General features: G+C 36.4%; 1 protein-coding gene across 1 annotated transcript in view; it reads right to left on the bottom strand.

Moving 5' to 3' along the window:
- Positions 1-22,993, bottom strand: part of LOC113439297 (uncharacterized) — a 54,095-nt gene extending 31,102 nt beyond the window's left edge. Inside the window, exons 1-6 of the mRNA XM_087936927.1 lie at positions 22,979-22,993; positions 22,218-22,410; positions 18,843-18,967; positions 11,477-11,593; positions 8,612-8,764; positions 1,599-1,685 (exon numbers count right to left, since the gene is read on the bottom strand). Coding sequence (XP_087793053.1) covers positions 1,599-1,685; positions 8,612-8,764; positions 11,477-11,593; positions 18,843-18,967; positions 22,218-22,410; positions 22,979-22,993 — 690 coding nt within the window. The remainder of the gene's footprint in view (positions 1-1,598; positions 1,686-8,611; positions 8,765-11,476; positions 11,594-18,842; positions 18,968-22,217; positions 22,411-22,978) is intronic.
- Between the last annotated feature and the right edge of the window lie 1,176 nt (positions 22,994-24,169).

Genomic DNA, 24,169 nt, shown 5'->3' with positions numbered 1-24,169 from the left:
GCTAACATTCAGAGGACTGATAGTAAACAGATCTACCCATCCCCCACCCCGAATAGAACTGTGATCTTACAGCAACACTTCAAAAAGAAAAGTGAATATGAAATAAGACGAGTTCCTAAAAATGGGATTTCATTGTGTTGGTTATCATCATTGTGTTGGGGCCTGAAATTCAAGGAATTTCTTTTGAAGAACACTCTTGACCAGCTATGAATTGTTATGATGGCATGGGAATTATCAAATAATTCAAGTGATACATAAATTTTTGGACTAATTGTTTCTCTAGAAAATGTAGTTCTCAAAGATATTTTAAAAAGTATGACGATAAGAAGGCATACAGAAATGCAGCCAAAATAATTATTTTATTCTCAAAAAAGGGAAGTAATATTTATTCTCTAAAAATGTGAACTAGCAAAGGCACAAAAATAGAGTATTAGTTTAACTGGGTGGTCCTTCTGGTTTCTGAATGTTGATTTAGCAATCCAACGCTACACAAAGTTTAAGAAAGAAATGTTCTAGTAGGATTAACCTTTTTCTCCTATAAGCACATAACCCAGGATTTGCTAAATTAAATAAAGGAGTAATCAGTCTTCATGAATGTAAACTTTTCAAGAAGTATCCAAAATGCCAGATGCCCACAATGACTGAATAAATGCTAAAAAGTTATGTTGGCTATCTATAAATAAATGCTGCCTGTTGTTGTTGGTTCACTTTATGGAAAAATTAATACTGTCATACTGATAGGATACTGTCATATCCTATCAGTACCCAGACTGAAATATATTTTTCATGCTTTTGAGTGTTTTTCTATTCTAAAGTTAAGATCGTCATTTGAGAAAGATCTTAAAGTTATGCAGATTATGAGACAGTCCTGAAGATAAAATGCATTTTCACAAAGTGCTGTGAGTGACTACTTAGGATCTATTTGTAATTCAGAATACAACACATTTCCATACAGACAGATCACTAAGAAGATCAGCATAAAACCTAGATACTTGTTTATTTTTTCTGATAATAGTTTTGTATTATAATGTAAAGATTAATTTTAGTAGTTTTATAGTACTAGCACAAGGTAAAAATATGGCATTTTATAATTACTTCTTTGTGATCACATAAGTGCCTATCTTACTAATTGTTAACTAACAATTTGGAGGAAGAGGAGGAAATGCTCAGAATATGGCAGAGAGATTAAGACTGGTGTAGATGGGAACCCTTTAGGCCATGGCTTTCTAATGAGAAGAATAAGAAAATTGTAATCATTGGAAACTTATACCGGTAGTATGATTACTAGCTGAGTAAACAATGGGTTTTAATGCCCAGGACTTGTCAGTGTAAATTGAACTGCTTTTTAAATGAGAGCTTCTAGGTTACTTTTGGAATGGATAACCGAGCCTTCAAACTAGATTGACAAGGTGCTTTTACCTCATATGGCTGCTAGTGATGTGGACAGAACGAACTGTTAGAGAGGAAAGGAGAAAGGGAAGAGGGCCAGGACTCTTCACAGCTGACTCAAGCAACCATTTGACTCTCCTGGAGGAAAAATTCATTTTCTAAAACACTTCAGTGACAACCACAAAACTAAATGGAGAAGGGTGTCTTACCCAGTAGCTGTTTGACTGTGACACGGACTCCAAGTACTTGGTATCATGCGACAGCTTGCAGAAAGGAAGTTTACGACGAGGGGTGCACTTTTATCGAAGAAGATTTTAAAAAATGGTTAATTTCTCTCCGAATAGCTGGGAAACAAAGCTCAAAACAAATGACAAGTAAACATTCAGCCACAGGAAGCCATTAACCACAGTGGGCACCAATTAGAACTCAGCAGGCATTCTTAAGACCGCCTGGTGCTCCTCCCCACCCCTCCCACTGAACTCCCAGCTTTGACCGAAGACTTGCAAACACAGCCTTAGGAAGCATCCTCTTTCATTCACTCAGTGATTTGTATGCTGGTTGATAGGCTTATAAATTTGTTTGTAGACTTGTTCAATCTCCCTTCAAGTTTCTTGTCCTCAGATGTCACAAACTACCGCCTGGACAAAAATTAATTAATTAATTTCTATCTACTCTTTGGAAAAAACATCATCTAAGTTGTAGGAGTTCCTTTCTCTTATTTTATATATTTGATGTTCAATGATGAATTATTTAATACAATATTTTAAAATAAATGAATTCTTTGTTTTAGAGAATCCTCTTTTCTTTCAAAGGCTAACCTAAGTTCCCATATGGTGGTGGGACAGAATTTCCATAATTCAGACTACAAGCTGCTGTCTGGAAATTAGAGTTGTATAGAAAAATTAGTTTCCTTGCTGCTGCTAACTGTTTGGATTTTTACAGCCAGGTCTGGTTGTTCTAATTCTAAAGCATCCATCTTGGAGTTTAAGTTTGCCAGTATATTGTGATATCTGAAGGCATTTTAATTTACTTTAATTATGATGATGAACAAACCAAGATCAAACTATGATTTCATCAACTAAACAGGCATCCAGCTACAGGCAGGAACTTTTCTCCCATTTTTCCAGTTCTGAGTGTCATGAAGGCTGTTGAGGTGATGATATCAGGGTTTAATTTGAAATTTGAAATGTTCAATCCAACTTTCTTCAACTCTTAAAAAAATATGTCTAAGTTTAAGATAAACAAATTGCAGGTCCCCAAGTTCAATTGCCGGAAAAAAAACCCTGATTAATTCAAATTAAAAACCAATATTTTGAAACTTCCAGAGGAGCTGAAGACAGTGAATCTGAGATTCATCAAGACACATGAATACAGCAGGAAACCAAGTCTCAACTGGGTTGAGATTGACTTCTGATCCAACCAGTCCATTGTCAGTTACAGTGATGGGCGGGAACAAATCATACTTACCTCCAACCATATTTTTTTGACATTTCATAGGCAATATATCATGTTTTGAAGCTACTATTCACATGGCTGCAGTACCTTTCTAATGACAATAAAGGAACAATACTGTCTTCCCATACTCTGTTCCAGTAAACACCTTAGGCTGCAAAATGTTCATGTGTATAATACATATAAAAGCACTTCATATTTATATTGTGTTTCACATATTTCTTTTCATATGTTACAAAAACATGAAAAACCATCATCTTAATTTCATATGAAACTTCTGTTTATCAGAGTAGCGCTAACACTATCAAAACTAGACACTTCTTAATTCACAGAAAAGATTCTTGATCTTTTCAACTGATTCTGCAATTAGCTGTTTCAAGTCTTCCTATTTATTAAAACAAGTATTTGGTTCAATTTATCATTTAATAACCTTCCTTGTTTTTTAATTGAAAATTCTACAAATCATGCTAATTTTTTTTTAAATATCTAAAGTGGCCTTTAAATTTAGGCATTGATTTAGTAACATTAAAAGCGAAACACTTATTCTCTTATTAAAGACAGTTTCTTTTGAGTCAGGTGACTATTAAGAATACAGCAGATTATAAAGCATAAAATAAGCCCTTATAGAGAACATGACAGCCCTTTAATACTGCTTGATTGTTTTAGCTATCTTCATCCTTTAAAACTTTATAGTACCAATAAAATTACTGAAAATCATATATAAAGAACAGTTGCATTTCCTTATCATTTAAGATCAACGTAGGACAGCTTTATTATGACAACAGATATGTTCTCCTTCGGTCAAGACAAATCGATAATTTTTTTAAAAAAACAGCATAGATATTACTATGAAGTGTTTTGCTTTCTTCGTTTACCTAGCTTCAGGCAGCAGATTGAATAAACTCTCTAACAGAATGCTCATTCTCAAATAATGAGAGTCCTAAGTATTTCCTAGTAGCATATTTAACCCATTTTTCAGCTTCTAACACATGTGCTGTGGAACCTTTCCTGTTGAGCAACTGGCATCTATTCTTCATCATTAATTCCGTAAACAGACCCTTCTCTTTAGTGGAAAGATAGTTTAAATTCTCCAAAATCTGAACTTAGTATAAGGGTCTCTTAGATATATGCATCCGAACAGACATAAAATTTTGTGGGGTTGTGTGAAAACTTCGTTTAAAATCTTAAATTGTGAAGACACAGAAATGGGCATACCGCAAAGCATGGAAGATGGGATCCAGTGCTGTAATGTGATTTGCCTGGTTTTGACTTAATAGGCACAAACCTAGTCACCTGGGGTTTATTCGACAAAACATACTTAAAGGAACCATGATTAAGTCTTTGTGTAATGTGTGGACCCAGATAATTTTATATGATAAACTGGCAGGGAAGAACTAAACTTATCACAGTTACTATTAACAATACTTCATATTGTAGACAATTTAAGGATGGATCATAATAATGAAGTTAGGCGTTATAAAAGAATTAAAATAAGCAACAGTCAAGCAAAGTTAAAAATGGAAACATAAGCATAATTATCTATTTAAAAAACCCTCCTGAATTTAAACATGATTTGATTTCTGTTGCAAAGACATAGCTACACAAATCTCAGCTGGGTTAATATTTCAGAACTGCAAACTAGAGCTAGATTTCTTTCACCTTTGAAGTTAAAATCAGGGACAGTAATGGACCAGTAGGAGATTTACAATCCTACACTTTTTCTTTTCCAATTGTGTCCAATTCTCAGAGACTGCCTGGATAAGGCTCTGCAGTTTTCTTGACAAGGTTTTTCAGAAGTGGTTTGCCATTGCTCCCATCGTAGGACTGAGAGAAAGTGACAGGCTTAAAGTCACCCATTGGGTTTGTGCCTATGTTGGGGCTGGAATTCAGTCTCTCATTTTCTAGCCTGGTGCCTTAACTACTATATACCAAACTGACTCTCGCTCTATGCTTTAGCACAGTGTAAAAGAAGTGGTAATTTATTTTAAGCATTTCAGTAATTATTTCTCCAAAATCTATTCTATTCGTATTAGTAAACTTTGCTACAAATGATTGATGTTATCTGAGGTATATGGGCTTTAAAATGTTTTCTGTTGTCCAGAGTTCTATAGAAATAAGTTTATAGCTTCCCCAAATGTGAAGCTACATTGACATTCCGAAAATTAAGGTGAGCCATCCATTTGTGAAGGCTATGCGTTCAGTTTTACTTTGTGTGGAATAATGAAATGTCAGAAGTCTCGAAGGGCAGGGAAGCATCCTATATACAAGTGAAAAGGAAAGCTTTTGACATTAATAAGGAACTGATTTGGTTACAAGTTTTGCAGTCCTTCCTAATATAATGGCCTCTACATACGCTGGAGGTATCACAATAAAATTGAGTAAGGCTACATAGGAAGCAATTGCACAATACAAGTAGTCCTCAATTTACTACAGTCCGTTTAGTGACCGTTCAAAGTTCTATGGCAGTGAAAAAAGTGACTTATGACCATTTTTCACACTTATGATTGTTGTAGCATTCCCATGATCATGTGTTTAAAATTCAGATGCTTGGGAACTGGCTCATATTTATGATGGTTACAGTGTCCTGGGATCACGTGATTACCTCTTGCAATGTTCTGACAAGCAAAGTCAATGGGGAAGCCAGGTTCATTTAAGAACCATGTTACTAACTTAACAACTGCAATGGTTCATTTAATAACTATGGCAAGAAACATTGTAAAATGGGGCAAAATTCACTTAACAAAGCAGCAGAAATTTTGGGCTCAGTTGTGATTGTAAGTCAAGGAATGCCTGTAGTTCACAACTGAAAACTCTTCTTCTTCTTTTCTTTCTAATAGCAGTTACCTCAAACACAATGGCACATTGATAAACATTCATTTTGATTTCTATACTGTGACTTCAGTGTTTATTGTTAGTTTACTGCACAATACTTGCAAACACTTCTTTCTTAAAAAATACGATTTAATTAATGCTATGCACTGAATCCCCACGAGTTAGCTTACATAGGGACTATTAACAGAAAGAAAAGGTGAACCATTAGAGTACAAAGAAAAATTTAAAACACAAGCATATTGGCATAAATTGACAAGACACATTTTCTTTGAAGTTCAAAGACTGTGGCCCTTTGATATTGGGCAGCCTGATTCTTGCATATTCATTTAGATTTCTACAACAGGAAATTGAAGTGTATCCTTTTATTGGAGCAAAACATTATCTTGTAATGTGAAATTTTATTTTTAAAATGATATTCTCTGGTTATTTTTTGAAACATGTTTGGAAAGTTAAATGTTGTTTCAGTTATTTTTCTCTGTGTATTAACTTTAATTAAGCAAACAAAATTAAAGGAGCTTCTTCATGAGTCATATGGTCATAAAGAGAATTCATTGATGGATTTGTTTGTTAAATATGGAGAACTGTCCTTTAGAAGAGGAAATTCTCTTAAGGAAGTTGTTCAGAGAGAGAAAAAAATTCAGGATGAAGCCAGCAAAAGGTGTGAAGGATTTCCCTTTGATTTCCCAATGTGTGTATTTGGGTTGAGACACAGACTATATTTCATGCACATATTAATAGCATGCTAATAAGACAACAATCTCTACTTTAACATTGGCTTGAGGGTCAATCTGATATTTTGAGTCTTAAGACAGAAGGTGTCTTGCTTTTTTATAGGACCAGAATGAGAAAACTGAAGGAAGAAATCTTCTGAAAAAGAATAATTATTTATTTAGATCCTTGTCTGTTTAATTCCTCACCCAATGTGTGTGTGTTTATATTTGTTTGTTTCTTTGTTTGTTTTCCTTCTTTGGACTTATTTGTTGGGGAACAAATATAGTTAACTTCTCCAAAGTATTTCCCCAACCCTTCTGTGATTCACAATGGCATACTTGAGCATCAGATGAACTCCAAAACAGTACTTCAGATCAATTTGTCTGCTTTTTTTTTCTTTAAATTTTTGAGAATTTGGTGTATTAAAACCACAAGTTGTGTCTTTCAATTAATTTTTCTAACTAATATTAAGGAAACATTAACTGAGATAAACAGAGTTTGTAATGTCAACCAACTAAATATGCCTACAAAATAGGGTAGATGGAAGTAAAAAGAAAGAACTGGAACAAACAATTTTACCTCTTTGTTAGAAACTGTTGTCAGATTCTAAGAAATTTTCTGCAAAAATCACTGTTTTCTTAAAGAAAAGTAAAACTCAAGTTCTATAAAATATATTTCAGATTCACAAACACGTTGTTGAGTGCAGATTCACAACCACTACTTAAAAGATATTCACTTAACCTTTAATTGTGTGATTATTTACATTTATCTTCTGCTATACAAAATATAAATATTCAAATTCAAAATATTAAAAAAATAGTTTTATACATGGATTTTTTTTCCCGAGTTTGAATTTCTTTCAAAATAATTTCATGTTTATGTTGAGGAAATGATAATTATTCAGACATAAACAATCCTCTACATTAAATGCATATACTTTCCCTTTTTCAGACTGATATTAAATTTTTGGGAACCTAAATTGAGCTGTGATATGTAACTATGTTTGATCTTTATATATTTTAAATGTATGTCTTATTAATTGTTTGGGGCCCAATATTATCCTAAGCTGTTCCAAAGATTTTATAGAAAATCTTGGTTCCCAAAAGGAATCACTGTGAAAAGCAAATATAGCAAACTTATTAGAAATAAAAATCTGTAGAAATTCTGAATTAGAGTAATGTATTATTGCAGGTTCAGGAAGGAATCAAACTAGAGCTATAAGATGTTCCTATACAATCATACCCTTGTTCTCCCATAGAATTTATTTAAAGTAGCTGCTTGAAACTACCCATTAAAAATTCAATGTATTTTCAAGAAAGCAATGCAAATGCCAATTAAAATGATAAAAGCATATATGAAAACACAGTTTCAAACTAAAACCAGCAATTAAAGAAACAATTGTTTGTTTATTTATGCTTCTTCTCATATACATTATAGGTATTTTAAGCACATTCAAGACTATTAAATAGTTATTTATTTCAAGAAAGACTACAATGTTAATTCAGACATGAGATATTATATTGCAAAGGAAAATTGGTGCAGAACAACTTAGATAATAAATAAATTAGACTACAATTAAGAGAGAAATGGTGGCTATTTATATCCCTCTAGGGCATTCAAGGACATCAGAAGATTGTAACAACATCAACACAGACAATGAAATATATCTGTGAATTAGACAGTACCACAGCAATTTATAAACTATAATATCTATCTAATATATCCAGAAATATAACCTAAGCTATAAAGTATTTTTCTACTGCACCGCTGGAATTCTAAAAGCCAACTTAACATTCATCCAAAGACATGTACTGTATATGTCAATGGAATTTCTGAACTCCAGAAATGTTTGATTCCTCTTCTTAGCCTTTACACATCCTATTGTCTATCCGCTTAGAATTCAACTCTATTTCATCTTTGCACATAGCTTGAAGTTTCAGAAAATCTTTGAAACAAGTTTGTCCAGGCATGGAATTAACAACACCGTGTTTCTCAACAATTAATTTTCTATTGGCAATCAGCTAACTTATTGAACAAACTATTACGGCTATGCTTCACATACATTATTCTAGTTTGCAAAATTGTAGCTATTGTACTCACACATAACGCATTTGTAATAATGCCCATATAAATTTGAATAAAAGCTCTAAAATATATCATCAAAATATGAATTTTCTAGTTTCCTTCTTGATTTGGCCATTTCCTTCCCCCCTCAATGAACACATACCTTTTGTTCTTTGCGCTTAAGTTGTTGATGTTTCAGATCAAATGCCTTGATCTGAATTCGTTGCTTTAGCACTTTCTGATTCAACAAAGTCTTGTAGCGTTCATATAAGATATTTCTTATCTTATAGAGATTCTTGTAGGTTTCAAGATGATGCTTGATTAAAAGGATAGGAGGCATTGTAATTGGAAATTCTTGCAGGGAAAACAAACACTGTGAATGTGCAACTTATATTAATACCATAAAGTTTCCTTAAGAGATTATCTAAAAATTTCTTTAGCAAATTCAGAAAACTGTTTTTCTGAATTTCCAAAGCAGGTTGTATAAAGTTATACTTTGAATATAACCTTTAAAAAAAAACAGTATTTCATTTTGATAAGAACATTTTTTAAAGAAAATCATTCCAGACATACTGTATTTTCCCAGAAAAATGTACCTTGTTGCAAATATATTCTTACTAAGTCTGTGTACGTTTTGAAAATGATTTGGAAAAAGTGTATTGAACCTCCCATAATCATAGCATTTTATTTAAACCAGCTCAACACATTTCAGGCTTCAGCATGAGTATAAAAGAAAAGAATCTACTCATCAAAGGTCAACACAAACCTTACCACCCTGACATCTTTTTTCAGCCTTCCCTAAAAAACAAAATGATACAGGTACTGGGCTTACCCAAATTTCTTCCAAGAAGTATCTCAATGGTGATTTTCTAAAAGGCAACTAGATTTTTTTGGGGTTTTTGTTGTTGTTTGTTTTCAAAGGAAACACCCCCCCCAAGAAACTCCAATTACCTTGATCTGGATGATTGAGAATCTCCATAGACATTCCAAGAGGGACAACCCTAATTCTTCTTCTCTTCCACTTGGAGTGCTTGGCTGCACAGTGCAATTCAGCAGTGCCACCTGGTGTTGCATTCTTTAAATACAACTTGTCTAACCCTAATGTGTAAATTCCACAGCAATATAATCTCATGCTCACTTTATGCTACAGCAATAATTCAACTTAGCCCAGCTAACTTGAATTTATACTCAAGCTGCATGCTAAACAGATTGCAAAATCACACAATATATATTTCAACAGGAACAATATTTTCCTAGCAAAACTTGCTATTACAAGTACCTATATCCAATTATAAGACAACATTCACTTTTCAAAACATATTATTAATTCAATAGGATTAATATAATACTTTCAGCACATAATAGCGTACATTGCTTTCTAATTCCATATTACTGGTGCATCATCTATCACTGTGCTAGTAAATTAACTTAGGGTGAAATCATGTGTATTATGCTTAACAATTGCAAAATAAAAAATACTCTTTTTGTACTGGAAGTAATAAATACTGAGTATTATGAAGATCCATCAAGAGATGGTGCTATTGAGAATCATCTCAAAAGAAAGAATTTTAAAAAACCAATCCCCAACTCAAAGTGTTTAAAAATGTAAAATCTTGAAGGTAAATCTCGCTATCACTGACTTCATAAACACATCCATACACTTTCCCCAGCAACCTTATAAGCTTTGTTCATTTCTGAAATGAAGCTCTTGCCTTTTAATAGTACTATTTTCTGGGGATATGAAATAACTCTAGTACAAGATTGGAGTAAAACTGTTAATATTTGTACAGTATTTCACAATCAAATATTTAAAATCTCGATTCTTTAGTTCCATCTTGGGTCTGTAACTCTAATCCTTATATATACAGTATATAAGCAAAATGTATAGACCAGGGGTGCCTAACTTTGGCAACTTTAAAACTTGTGGACTTCAATCCCAGAATTTCCCAGCCAGCTATGAATTCCCGGAGTTGAAGTTCGTAGGTCTTAAAGTTGCGAAGGTTAGACACTATTTATTTGAATTCTTCAATAGCTGAAGCTGTTCCCACTTTTCCACATTGCAGTTCCTATAGGCGTCAGGAAAACTGATGCACAGCAGAGCCTTGATTAATTTTTCTTTTTCTTTAAATAGTCTTTCTGCATTCCATCCTCCTTTCCATCCACACTGCATCCATTACATCAATTACACTTCAAGTAGCCACAGCAGTTGTTGGCCAAAACCAGGTAAACCTTATGGCTAATGTGTAACAGCGTTTATTGAAACCACATTCAGAGTTCTTTAGATACTTTAAATAGGAGCTGTGCTGGTACAGTGGTTAGAATGCAGTATTGCAGGCTAATTCTGCTGACTGCCGACTGCCAGCAGTTCTGCAGTTCAATTTTCACTAGCTCAAGGTTGACTCAGCCTTCCATCCTTCCCAGGTTGATAAAACGAGGAGTCATTTTTGGGGGCAATATGCTGACTCTGTAAACTTCTTAGAGAGGGCTGTAAAACATTGTGAAGCAGTAGATAAGTCTAAGTTCTATTGCTATTGCTATTTTCCAAGGCATGTAATATGAGCTTATCAGCAAGCAGCTCCCTTAAAGGAGGGGAAGTTGGAACAAAATGTCATGTGCTGGATCTTATAAACCATCCAGGGAAAAAGTTTTTTTTTTCTTCTTCAAAAAACAGCTGGGTGATTCACTTTGTGAGATTGGGTAGGGCATTAAAGCATTTTCTCAGCAATGTACAGCAGGCACTTTTAAAATATGAAGCACTATGTTTTGACAACCTGATACCCTCCATATATGCTGGATCCCAATTTCCATCACCTCCAATCAATTTAAAGGAAAGCTATTCTAAAACATGGGCCTAGCAAGCAAAGTTTGAAAATTGATCTAAGGTAAGACTGAGAGAACAAAGCAAGGTTATTCGTAGAATCAGCCACTCAGGGAAATATTTATGTATATAGTTATTTATCAATCATATTTAAAATGCCAAAATTTACAGTGGAGAAAAGCGATCATTTGCATTGTTCAAACACATTACCTTTTCAAGCAGAGCTTGCTTGAGGAGTTCATCCTTTTCTTCCTCACTTAAAATGTGGCTGTTGTTCCTTATCGGCTCCTTTTTGTTTCTTTCTGGTTTTTGCCAATTTGCTCTGTTCTGAGCCAAACAAAATAGAATCCCATAAGAACAGTAGGGTATCATTAATTGCTGTTTTAAAGATCCTCTTAATCTATGTGGGGCTGCCAGTGGCATGTCTTAACTTGATCACACTAAAGAGGGATAGAGTCAAGATCATGAGAAGTATTAGTACCGCTTTATAGAACCTTAGTAAGACCACACCTGGAATACTGCATGCAATTTTGTTCACCACGTTGCAAAACAGATGTTGAGACTTTGGAAAAGGCACAGAGAAGAGCAACAAAGATGATTAGGGGTCTGGAGACTAAAGCATGTGAAGAACGGTTACAGGAATTGGGTATATCTATTCTAAGAGGCCCAGGGGTGACATGATAGCAGTGTTCCAATATTTGAGGTGCTGCCACAAAGAAGAGGAAGACAACCTATTCTCCAAAGCACCAGGAGGCAAGATGAGAAGAAATGGATAGAAACTAATCAAGGAGAGAAGCAACCTAGAACAAAGAAGAAATTTCCTAACAGTGAGAACAATTAACCAGTGGAACTGCTTCCCTTCAGATGCTATAGGTGCTGGAAGAAAAGATTGGGTAGTCGCTTGTTTGGAATGGTATAGGGTCTCCTGCTTGAACACAGGTTGGACTAGAAGATCTTCAAGGTCCCTTCCAACTCTATTATTCTGTATTTGAAAAAAGCAGGAAGGCCAGGGACATAATTAAATAGTGCCCAAAGAAATTGTAATGCTGGTAGCCTAACTTGGCTTGGCATACTAAGAAGTAGTGGCTGCAAAGGCCTTCATTTTTTCCTGCCAAAATCTGTTGAATGGAAAATAACTAAAAACATGAAATATCTGGAATATAAATGAATCAGAAAGGAGCCATGTGAGTTTTGTATATAACTCCAATGATATCAATACCATTTTAATGCTTTGGATTCAAATAAAATGCATTTTAAAGGGAATCATTAATTCTGAGGCAATTTGTTTAAATTATGAACCTTTTTTGAAGCATCTGATAAGCAAAGCAGTTTGCTAAACTAGAGATTAACCTTCACATCACAGTAAATATCTTCTCAGTATGTACAAAGATTATGCAATAACGTATAGCCAGAAAACAATATAGGTACTTACAGCAAGCAAAAAGAAAATGCTATCAAGACAAACTATTGTGTTATGTTCTTCCAAATGTAAAAGTTTTCCTATGTTTATAAAATACTGCTTTTTGGATGAGAACCAACCTACCTAAAAAGAACATTGCTCAAGCTGGCAAAAACTTCTTGCACATTGTGTGCAATTCTTTGCTACCTAGGACACACAGCAAACATGCGTAATCCTGGCAATTCCCAGAAAAATCTACTTGTGGAAAGCCTCAGTTTAAAAAGCTACCAAAATACCAAGCAGCCTTAGACGCAACAAATGCAACAGGATATGTGTGTATGCATAGAAACCTTTAGGCAACTAAGACATTTATTTATTTCCCTGTAACAAATATACACTGGAATTATAAAATGTCTATAGTTCACTGAATCCAATCCTTATTAGGTAGGGGAACAGGCTCATAAATCCAAACCAGATGGGTGAATATTCTTAAAACAAGGACCCTGCATCAAAACGACAGTGTTGCTGCACCTTAAATAATATTTAGATGCAGGACTGTATACTGCCAGGAGCAAGATTTTTCCAGAGGGAAGGAGTAAAACTGCAATATCTCAACCTATTTGCTGAGTGTGTGTCCTTAGATGTTTGGTGGTATTGTCCATGATAGATACACAGATTGTGCTCAAATTATAACTTTAATGGAACACAGAATTATGTTCATAAGTTATGACAATCATTAAGCGGGTCACCATGTGACTGTGTTTTATGACCTTTGTTGAGGCAGTTGCCAAGTGAACTTTGCAGGAAGCCAGAAGTAAATAAATCATGGTCATAAAACACAATCATGAGTCTACAGGACACTGCAAATGGTCGCAAATATGGGCCGGTTGCTAACTGCCCCAAATGCAATCACCTGATTGGGGGACTGTTGTCAAAACTTTGAAACTGGATCGCATGTGGCTTTGGGGATAATCTCTTCTACATTTAGAGGGTTGCTAAGTGACTGGTCGGAAGTCAAGATCTACTTGCATTGCCGAATTATCTTAAGAATCTACTGTTTTCTGGCTGTTATCATTTTTCTCCCTCAAACATTTGCTCAAACAGTACTGCATGATCTTTGGAGAACATTCTCTCCTCAGTAATTGTGGAGCTTTTTGCAGTAGGGGACAGGAGAAATGGTCATGCCTTGCCAAGTGAGGAACTGATTTATATATCACATTCTTTCTTAGCTATTTTTCTACTGAATAGCGTAATACAGCTTTTACATTTTTGCCCAAATTCTACACAATCTACTTTCAGAATTACACCATTGCTTTTGAAATGGCAGGTTTTACACTTAATTTTTTTAAAAAATGATGAACCAGAAAACAACTCTTAGCATTTCTGATGGACCCTGAATGGGCTGAGCACTATGCGTATCAAGACAGAAAGACCCCACCTTGACAAATTCATATTTCATGCCTCAAAGAGCAAAAAGGTTAAGCCCTGAAATGCAAGGAAACTGTTCAGGTTCTATATCAGTACAATATCAGTAAAGGATCTCTTGACACTTTATATCCTAGATCTGTGTACTGTAAACAATTCAGAAGAAGCCCATGTGTGCAAACACAAACATTTCCATTACAACTCCTGAGGAAGTCCTGCAACTTTCTGTCAGCACAACAAGGTAGGCAAGATTAAGAAATTAATGCTATAAAGATCAGGACTACCTTTATAGGAATACCTATAGCTGGGATGTCAAACTCACGGCGTCACATGACATATTGAGACTTCTTCCCTCTTTGCTAAACCGGGCCTGGGCGTGGCAAGCGCATGAGGCATCTGGCCTGCAGGCTGGGAGTTTGACAGCCCTGAGCTATAGTAACTCTTGACAGTGCTTTCCCCTCCCTCACTTTATCACAATGTGAAATAGGGAGGGACATGTCTGCAACATTTCCTCAAGCTCTTTTATTGGCCAGGGCTCAAATCCACTTACCCGACTCAGTGGCAGCATTTTTTCCTCCTGCCCTTAAAAGCCATTCCTTATGTCCTCTACACCGTGCATACATAGACTTGCACAAACAACCAGGGATAGTTTTCAAAGCAGCTACACAAACTTATCAAATGACATGGCTGCTTTAAACTCTGAGGAGAGTTGTTTTGCATATGTGAATGCATTTTGGGAAGAATCTCTTGCAAATATTCTGCATATCTATAGTATATACCTTGCCTCTATATTAGTAAAGTTTACCGCCGTGCACTTTCCTTTTCTCAATTCCTTCCATTCCATGAAAACACCTGAAAGGAATTTGTACTCATATTTGAACTTGTGTCCAAAACCTATTGCGATTTTGTGAGTGAATATGAAGTCGAAGAAAAAGGAGTAGGGTGGAAGGATATCAGACATATATCACTGCCCTCTTAACCATTTTAGCCCTAGAATATAAAACAAAAGTTGTTCTCTCATGGATGCCTCAAATCTCAACACACAATGTTCATAATTCAAGAGCCAAGAAATAAAATTGATATTTTTTAAAAAAAATAGAATTATGTGCAAAGACTTTACAAATTTTATTATTGTGCAGATCAAACATGGTTTTATGTAGAATGGCAAGCTGTTTTATTAATATCCGTAATATACCAAAGAGGTGTAGAAAAATTCATGTCTAATAATTTAATGGAGTTAGATGCCAAATCATAGTTATTGCTGCTACACTCATACATCTGCGATATCTTTATTATTCATAAACAGGATTTGAATCCATCCTTCCTCCACACTTTGCAATAAATGGCTATATTTATTACCTTGTTACTATGGGAATGTTATATATGACATATGGTGACATCTTGGTATTTTCATTTTCATACAATTTGTACTTCTAGCAAATCCTTTTTTGCTTCCAAGATGATCTGCCACTAAAAGACATTCATTAATTACTTCAAAGTGCTCACCAAGGATCACTTTCCTGTCTCCACGCACATTAAAACTTTCCAAACATTACTTTAATCGTTCTGGGAAGCCAGGAAAGATAATATTAATATCATTCATTTCAAGATTGATTGATACCATTAGCTTTTAAGCCCCCATCCCCCCACCCCCCCAAAAAGGATTATAAACATACATAAGCTTCTACTCTCAACAATCATGGTATCACAGCCCACAGGTTGGGGACTCCTGGTATAGAACATGGGTGCCCAATCTTTTGGCTTGCTTGTGCTACATTTAATGAAGAGGAATTGTCTTGGGCAGCATATAAATTATATAATATAGTTAATGGATATAAATAACATAATAATGTTAAACGTTTACAATCTTGTGAGGCCATATATATAGCTGACCAGGGCCGCATGCAGCCTGCAGGCCACGGGTTGGACACTCCTGGTCTAGAGTTTAGATACTAGCATTTGGTTACACCACCAAATTTCTCTACACACATCACTTTTGAATTTTAAGTGTCAGAAGTTCTCCTTCTCCATCCTATGATTTCCCAAGTTTCTCGTAATAATTAAAATGTTTACTTTGCTTATTTAATTTTAGTGCATACTTAATGCATCATGCTTCAGAAGTGCTTTCAACTGAGCATTTTACACAAAAACTGACCCACTTAAACCACAGAATTTTACTGAGGCCCCAAAGTTATTATTTTACTAATAAAGCCACATGCAATGGTAGGTGGGAAGCTCAGCAGACAGGATGCAGAGCCATAAGTTTGGCAGCTGGCATGTAAAATATATACCTTGGCCCACAGAAGGAACGGGAACATGGGAAGCACTCTCCCTAGTTTTCTGGAAAATAAAAGGAAAAGGAGGGGAGAAATACTTTCAGTCCTGCAAGGGTCTGTTAATGTAACCTTACAATCAAGAAAGAGCTTAGACTCCTGGTTGACCTTCTGGTCTGAGTTCCTTGCAGGGCTAACACGTCTTCAACTATTTCTTCATATTGCATAAAATTTTGTGAGAAACGGAACAAGCTTCTTGTTTGTGTAGTTACAAAGATATGTGGCTAAAACAGTAGGAAGGGTTGTCCCATGCAAAGAAAACTAGATTTGGGCTCTGCCCTTCCCTAAGCAAGAGTTTTAGAACATGGTGGCAAGTTTTCATTTTCCAGCCTGAAATCAAATAAATTGCTACTTCTCCGCTGCATTTTCAAAACATGGTGTTTCTCTGGCTATTTGCAAAAAACAAAAAAAAGTCTGAACACTAGCTGTAAAGAGGGCACTGTAACTGTAAAACTGTGTACCCCTGTCACATTTAAATACTGATTGCTAGTGTGAGGGTCCAAAGATAGCATGCTTACAATTCTACAACCAGGCACTTTTCCCAGTAGCTGTAACCATGGGTACATGTTGCTGTGGTGGCTGGAAGGCATGAGAGGGGCATGAGTTGTCTAAACAATACCAATAGACAGGCCCCATGAGCAGGGATCTGAAGATAATGGGGATGGGGATGGGATAGGGAGATGATCTTACCCTAGCAAAATACCATTTCCCATTATCTACACAAAAGAGGAAGAAAATACATTCCTAGCCACATTATCCACAAAGTGATTAAAAAGGAGGGGGGAAAACCCCATAGGGTTGTACTTTGCAGCCAAGCAGACAAGAAGGGGAAAACAGAAGAATTCTGATGATTTTTTACCTCAGCTCTCTTTGCCCATATGGATGCCATAAAGGGGTGCAAGACATACACTCATCTCTTAGGAGTTAGAAATTGCCCTGATCAATCCTGACTGCTTTTTAAACTGCTTTTTATCCCTATGGCTAGGTAAATACAAAATAACTTTTGTATTTACCTACCCATAGGCAGGGAATTAAAAACTAGAGCGATTGCTGAAGAGGGAGACCTGCAAAATCATCAAGCCGCTTATTCCTTTCAAGGACCTGCAATGGTTCCCAATGGCCAGGAGGCCTAGTGAAGAAAAACAATTCTGTTAACAGGGGAAACAGACTGCCCACAAACTCTGCAAAGTTTAACAATTACAAAAGGAAAAATCTTGCTTTCTGCAATTCTGCAACTCTAAAAGACCAGAGAAATATTTAATGAGTTGTCATTTTGTCTACATTAAAGCCGAGCCAGAACTAAACAGGAGACACAAAGTCCCAGAACTTATTAGTTGTTGGAATATTGACTAGAAAGTGAAGCTGCTTCAAGACATCAACAGAAGAGGAGGGAATATATGTTAGCCATGAGGACTATGTAGTGGAAAAACCACATTGGGTACTTGATGGTGAACATCAACACATCATTCTAACCTTAAGAGATAAAATTATAATGTTGGAAAGGAGCTTTTAGGTTATCTAGTCCCTTCTTCTTCTTCTCAGTACAGGAATCCAGTTCTCTTAAGACAAATGGCTGTCCAGTCTCTTTTTGAAATTACATTAATTTAATTTAATAATTTAATTTAATTTTAAATTCTTGCTTGAGTCCATAATGCAAACTCTGACCCAGTGAAGAAGGCTTTCAGTTAGGGGTAATCTGACTCTTGGTGACTAAAGGTAGTCCAGGAGATTTAACCATTTGTTCAATTACCATTTCAAGTCACTACAGCATGGAAAAATGTTATTTACAACCGCTCCTCACACTTAGGGCTGTCCCCAGGGTCATGGGTGCTTGGTAACTAGCAAGTATTTACAATGGTTGCATCATCCAGGGGTCATCATCTGGGGGTCATTTGCAACCTTCCTGGTGGGGTTTCCAACAAGCAAAGTCAATGGGGGAAGCCTAATTCATTAACAACTGTGTGATTTGCTTAATGACCATGGTGATTTGCTTAGCAGTCACAGAGGTTGTAAAATTAGGCACAACTCACAGAACAACCACATCACTTAGTGACAGAAGTTCCAGTCCTGATTATTGTCATAATTCAAGGCCTACCTGAGTATCTAATAAGCAGTACATGGAAGGAAGAACTAGAAGTTTAACTTCCAAGCCCACCAAGCACTGCTCTCTCCTAAAATATTTAGATCGCTATTTTTCACAGTGTTTCTCCTTCCATCAGGGTCACTAATTCTAGTGAGATTTGGAAACAGCAAATTCACTTTAACATTTGCAGGAAGATTATGTAGTGAAGTTTACTCTGCAAATTCACAGTGGGAAAAAATACTGATACACATGCTATGGAATTTTATTATAAAAAGAAAAAGAACTAAAAAGTTGTAATACAATTGTTTAATGGTCACATTGCAAAACCTGTATTACCTGATTCTGGCAATTAAGAGGTAAGTAAGACTCCAAAAGTGGAGGGAATGTACTTTTCTTATAAAGCTGAGAGGAGCCTTCCATAGTACACTGATGTTTCTCTTGAGAGCTGTTACGAAAAGAACCTGCAAAGAAATGTAAACACGGAAAACACAATATTACTACATAAGTTATATTACAACACTGCTGACCTCTTAAATCAACATTAGGCATTTGTCTAAAAGCTTTGTTCCTGAGTAACACATTGTTCACCTAAGCAACGTATTACCTGAGCAACTCAACAATCTGAGATCTGTACAAGCACCACCTTAGATGAAACAAAGAAAAGCTGTATTGCAAGATTTTTTTGAATAATTATGATTCATTAAATATTCCATATCAATCCCCTTTATATAGTTATGTTTTCCATATGAAAAATATTACATTTGTTTTAGGCTGTAATATTTGCTCCATCAAATATTTGTTCCATCAAAGAAAACTGAAAAATGAACTGAAAAAAAACCCGAACTGAAATATGATTACACAATGGACAATTATCTATTTTTCTGAACTTAGTCCATTTAGTTTGGTTCAAGTATTGGGCCACAGTTTGTTTGTCATGAACAAACCATAATTGTTTAGAATTATATACTGTACTGCATTAAGGCATAATCTCAAATGTACCATAATCTGAGTTGGACAACCACTGAATAGCAGGAAAGAGATGCAAAAAACTCTAATGAATTTTTGCAGTGTAGAAATAATATAGTAGCAGCATGCTAAGACAAAGTTAAATAGAGAAAAACAAATTATACCTTAGTTTGTAACAAGAACGTGTCCTCTGTCTCTGTACCAGCTTTTTTGCTTAGGTTTTAACATCATACAATTACAAGCATTTGCTGAAAACCTTAAAACTGTGATATTTCTAAATTATATTTCACCACTTAATTTTGTCACCTCCTTCTTCCCTTTTCCCAAATAGCCCTACATTCTGCATCTTCAAACTATTTATTGGTTTCAGCACAAAATATCTATACAACATAGAAAAATTAACTGAATTCGTTTTTAGAAGCTCACTGAGCAAGTATTTTCTGTTCTGTGTAATTACATTGGTTATTGCTCTCATTAAACAGCTAGCTTTCAAAAAAAAAGTCCAACTTAATTGTTTGGTAGGAATAGAATAAAGAATAAGCCAAAATGCAAGTTACTTGTATCTGAGCATAGTGTTCCAATCGTGGTTTATGCAACAAGGTATATTGTTAAGGCAAAGCAGATGACTTAATGTGATGTGTAAACTCAGCCTACATATCAGAGTGGGATAGATAAAGGGCATTTGATTTATTTGATTGAAAGAAATGAACTGTATTTTCAGTAGCTGATGCTCAGTTATTTATATTCACTCGCCCACCCTTATCCTTATTTCTAAATTTTGAAGATATTCAGTGTAAGGAAAATAAAAATGTAAAAGAAAATATAAATAGGGCTTGGCATAGCTCCTTTGATTAAGTTTGACATTTTGCCAAGGGCTGCTCAGTAGATGGAACTACCACCCACCCAACATATAGGTCTTCATCACTGCTCTCAGGGCTAGGCACTTATGGTGCAGCTTCTCCAAACATGCAAGCAGAGTAGGGAGCTTTTGAGTCCTTGGTGCATTGGACAAAAGCATGCCATTATGCCATAGGCTCAAGGTTCTATTCTACTTTTGATCAGAGGAAAGGGGAGATAGGACGTCTAGGCAGACAGAACCAGCAGCCTGGTCCAGGTTCAACACGGCTCAAGTGTTAGCAAGGGCACTAAAATGACATCTGACACATTTCTAAGGCATGGTAGCTATACTTTATTAAATATGCCACAACTATCTGCAATTGCACAACACGCTAAGGTATATAAACCATAATACATAATTTATTTAATAACAGTTCAGAGCAACATGTCCTTGAATTATTTCAAGGTTTTGAGTTTTCAATGAGGCTTCTGTTCGTGGAATTCAATAAAGGTCAAGTTTGAAATGAGAGAGTAGACAGTTCAAGAAGATTAATGACCATGACGAATAGGCACAAAACAATGTAACATTCACAGAATGTTACCTTGATTTCTTAAGTATTTCAGAACTCCAAAAACATCTCTTGAATCACAGAGAACTGCTGATTTTTTAAAAAAAATTGGTGAAAGACAACAAAAAGTTACACTATCCAATAAAAGAATGACATATATTAACAGTGATCAAAGTAAGGTGAACATAAATCAAAATAAGGTGAACATAAAACAAGAAACTAATAAAGAAAAAATAAGAACTGTGTAGGATCAATATAAGATTAATCCAATCTTCTAATTTAGTATTAAATTTAGCCTTATAGATTTAGCCTTATCCATTCTCTTGTTTTTAGATTATAAGGAGAGTTCAAAAATGGACATCACTTATCTTGAATCTTTCCCTTAACATCAGGCATATATATTTCTTTCCATTTGCATAAAATTATTTCTACTGAGCCTTAAGATCTGCAACGCTAAAGCTCTGTGAACCTTTACAGACAGGTTGCTACTGACCAAAGCAGTGTTCATGCCTCAATCCCCAATGGGGCCAGGAGAGCATTTCTCAGGCCACCTCCCACACAATTCAGTGAATCCCTGAATTCAAAGTAAAAGGGCTCAACAATTTTCAGTCGGCCATGCCAACCACCTGGTGCCTTTAAAATCTTATCTAACCCTAACCTTAATGTCTAGCCCAAAGAGAATGGCTTATAACTTATGAAGTCTCAGGTGCTATCTTCCAGGGCTTCATGATCCTTGAAGAATGGTGTTCTCAAAACATGCTCCCAGAACCTAGAAGGGCCCACCCAAAATGAAGAAAGCACTTTACAGAAAGTCAACGCCCTTCTGGTCTTGGCTGTCTCAACCCAGCCCTTGAGAATATTCAGGAGCTCAGGTGCACCTTGTGGAATTTTCTCTATTACTCATCTCCCTACATAATATGACACAAGGCTGGACAGGCTGTTAATTATAAAGGATGAAATATCATCATCTCCAAGTCCTTTGTCACAAAAATGTCCAAGAGCTTCCTTGTTAGCTACCTTTGGTATGGATCATTCAGTATATCCATGTCTGTGAAGGAACAGTACCTACACTACGCTTTGCAACCTTTCTCGCTATAGGTGGGCGAAATGCGTATTTTGGTTAAGCCCTGTTGCGTGATCCCAAATGCTCCAAGTGAAGCATCAACAACCCTGCCTCAACGGCGGTTGACTTTGCCTTTTCTTCCCCGCCTTCTCCCTAGAAAAGTCAACCGCGCCCGTGACTGTAAAGCCCGTGCGCTTCCAGCGAGTCCTTCTAAAGGCAGGTTTCCCCGCACACCCTATCCCCACGTTCCCCCTGAGGAGTCGCGGTGCGGCTTACCCCTCGCAACGGAGTACGGCGTCCCTCGGTGCACAGGCGAAAAGCGCCCTCGCTTCCGTTTTGGAAGCTGCAAGGGCGAGTCAGCTTTGAGCGCCACCCTTGTCTCCTTCCCACCGGCGGTCCCGCGGAGCCGTTGGCGACCCTTCCTCTGACTTTTAAGGGCCGGAGACAGATTGCTTTTCTGTTTGCTTCCCTATAAAAAGAGGGCCTGGAATTACAGTGCGGGGAAAGCAAACAATGGCGGGAATGACTGGTCAAATGCACAAGAGTTCTTAGAAAAGGTCCCCTGGGGGAATTAAAAAAAAAACTTTTTTTTCACTGTGTCCTCGTTGGCGTCACACCGGTTCATCCATGATTTTATTATTTTAGAATGTTATTGTCCTTGTTACTATGTTCAAGAATTTAACTGTTATTTTATTTAGTTCACCGATGTCTGAAATTCATAACCCCAGTTACCATAAATAGAGTTGAAGAAAGATTTTGTTTTCTGCAACTTCTTGTTGGTTAATTCTAAACACTCACATCCCAATCTCATAAATACAAAAGATTAATTAATGCACATTCCCAAAATGTGAGCTTCATCAGGGATTTAATCCCTTTTACCTTAGGGATTTAATATCTCTTCCATTTTATATGTACTAATTGGGGAACGCATCTCAATATTTCTAATAGGCTAGCAGTAATTAAGTAAATAGCAAGAGTAGTACTGTAGCTACAAGGGAATATCCAAGCAGCTTTAAGAATTTTCTTCCAACACTTACTTCTGTTCTTTCCATGCATAAGGGAGATAAAAGAGTAATAAATAACATAAAGCAGTGGTGGGATTTAAATTTTTTTACTATTGGTTCTGTGGGCATGGCATGGCTTGGTGGGCGTGGCAGGGGAAGGATACTGTAAAATCCCCACCCCACTAACCTGCTTTCCAGCTCCGTTCTCCTGTGCAGGGCAACAAAAAAAGACCCAGCCGATCAGCTGGGACTTGGGAAGCAGAGAATAGATGGGAGCTGGTTCTCTGAACTACTCAAAATTTCTGCTACTGGTTCTCCAGAACTGGTCAGAACCTGCTGAATACCACTTCTGACATAAAGGTAACCTAGTAGTTTTTATTTTACTTCCTACTAGTAGCTATATATATCCCCCACCTCCAAAAGAAGTCCTGCTGAGTAGCTTCATTGTGGCAGGGAGTACTCCTGGGAGCAACAAACATAAGAGTATTGGGAGTTTGTGCCAACAGTATATATTTCCCAGCTGGATCACTCAATATATAAAAGTCATTCTAGCTGCTCAACTAAAGCAAGTGGGCACCTTTATTGGGGAGCAGTGATATAGGAAGATGCCAGAGGTCATGGTAATGGCAAAAACATCAATTCATATATATGTGTTCTGTCTCACCTGTGACCATGAGGTGAGAGTCCAAATTTCCAAAGGAATATAAATAAACAGATAGGACCAGGAACGACAGAGTTAAATTCCTTTGGCTGGAGAAGTCCTTGGCAGTCTTCCAAAAGCTGCCTACCAAGTCTGATAACAAGACAAGGCCATAAATCAAAGGCGAACGCGGCACAGAGAATTTGTCAAGGCTTCTATTCCAAATAAACAAATTGTCCCGAATGAGGATTCAGAGCTAACACGCCCTCTTTTATTTCCTGAGGGGCGTGTCAGTCCCTCAAGTCAGTCCCTGATTTGACATTTCCTTTTACGTTGTATTTCACGCTTCTGCCTGCGTCTTTGCCTTGCATCAAACCAGCATTCCTCGGCTTGATCCTCAGCCAAGGACTCCGGCACTCTCTCCTGATTATCTGCTGACACCTGAGGCACAATCAGGGAGGAAGGTCCTGGGGAGGAAGATGATTCCGAATCTTACAGCAAAGCAGGCTCAAACCTCAGAGCCAAATCCTCCTCTTCCTCCTGACTCACGTCTGTGTCTCCCAGCAAAGCAGGCTCAAACCTCA

Source organism: Pseudonaja textilis, chromosome 1, assembly GCF_049901715.1.
Source record: "Pseudonaja textilis isolate UNSWEBS1 chromosome 1, rPseTex1.2, whole genome shotgun sequence".
NCBI lineage: Eukaryota > Metazoa > Chordata > Lepidosauria > Squamata > Elapidae > Pseudonaja > Pseudonaja textilis.
The sequence above is the reverse complement of the archived record's forward strand: the minus strand, read 5'-3'. Positions and strand labels throughout refer to the sequence as shown.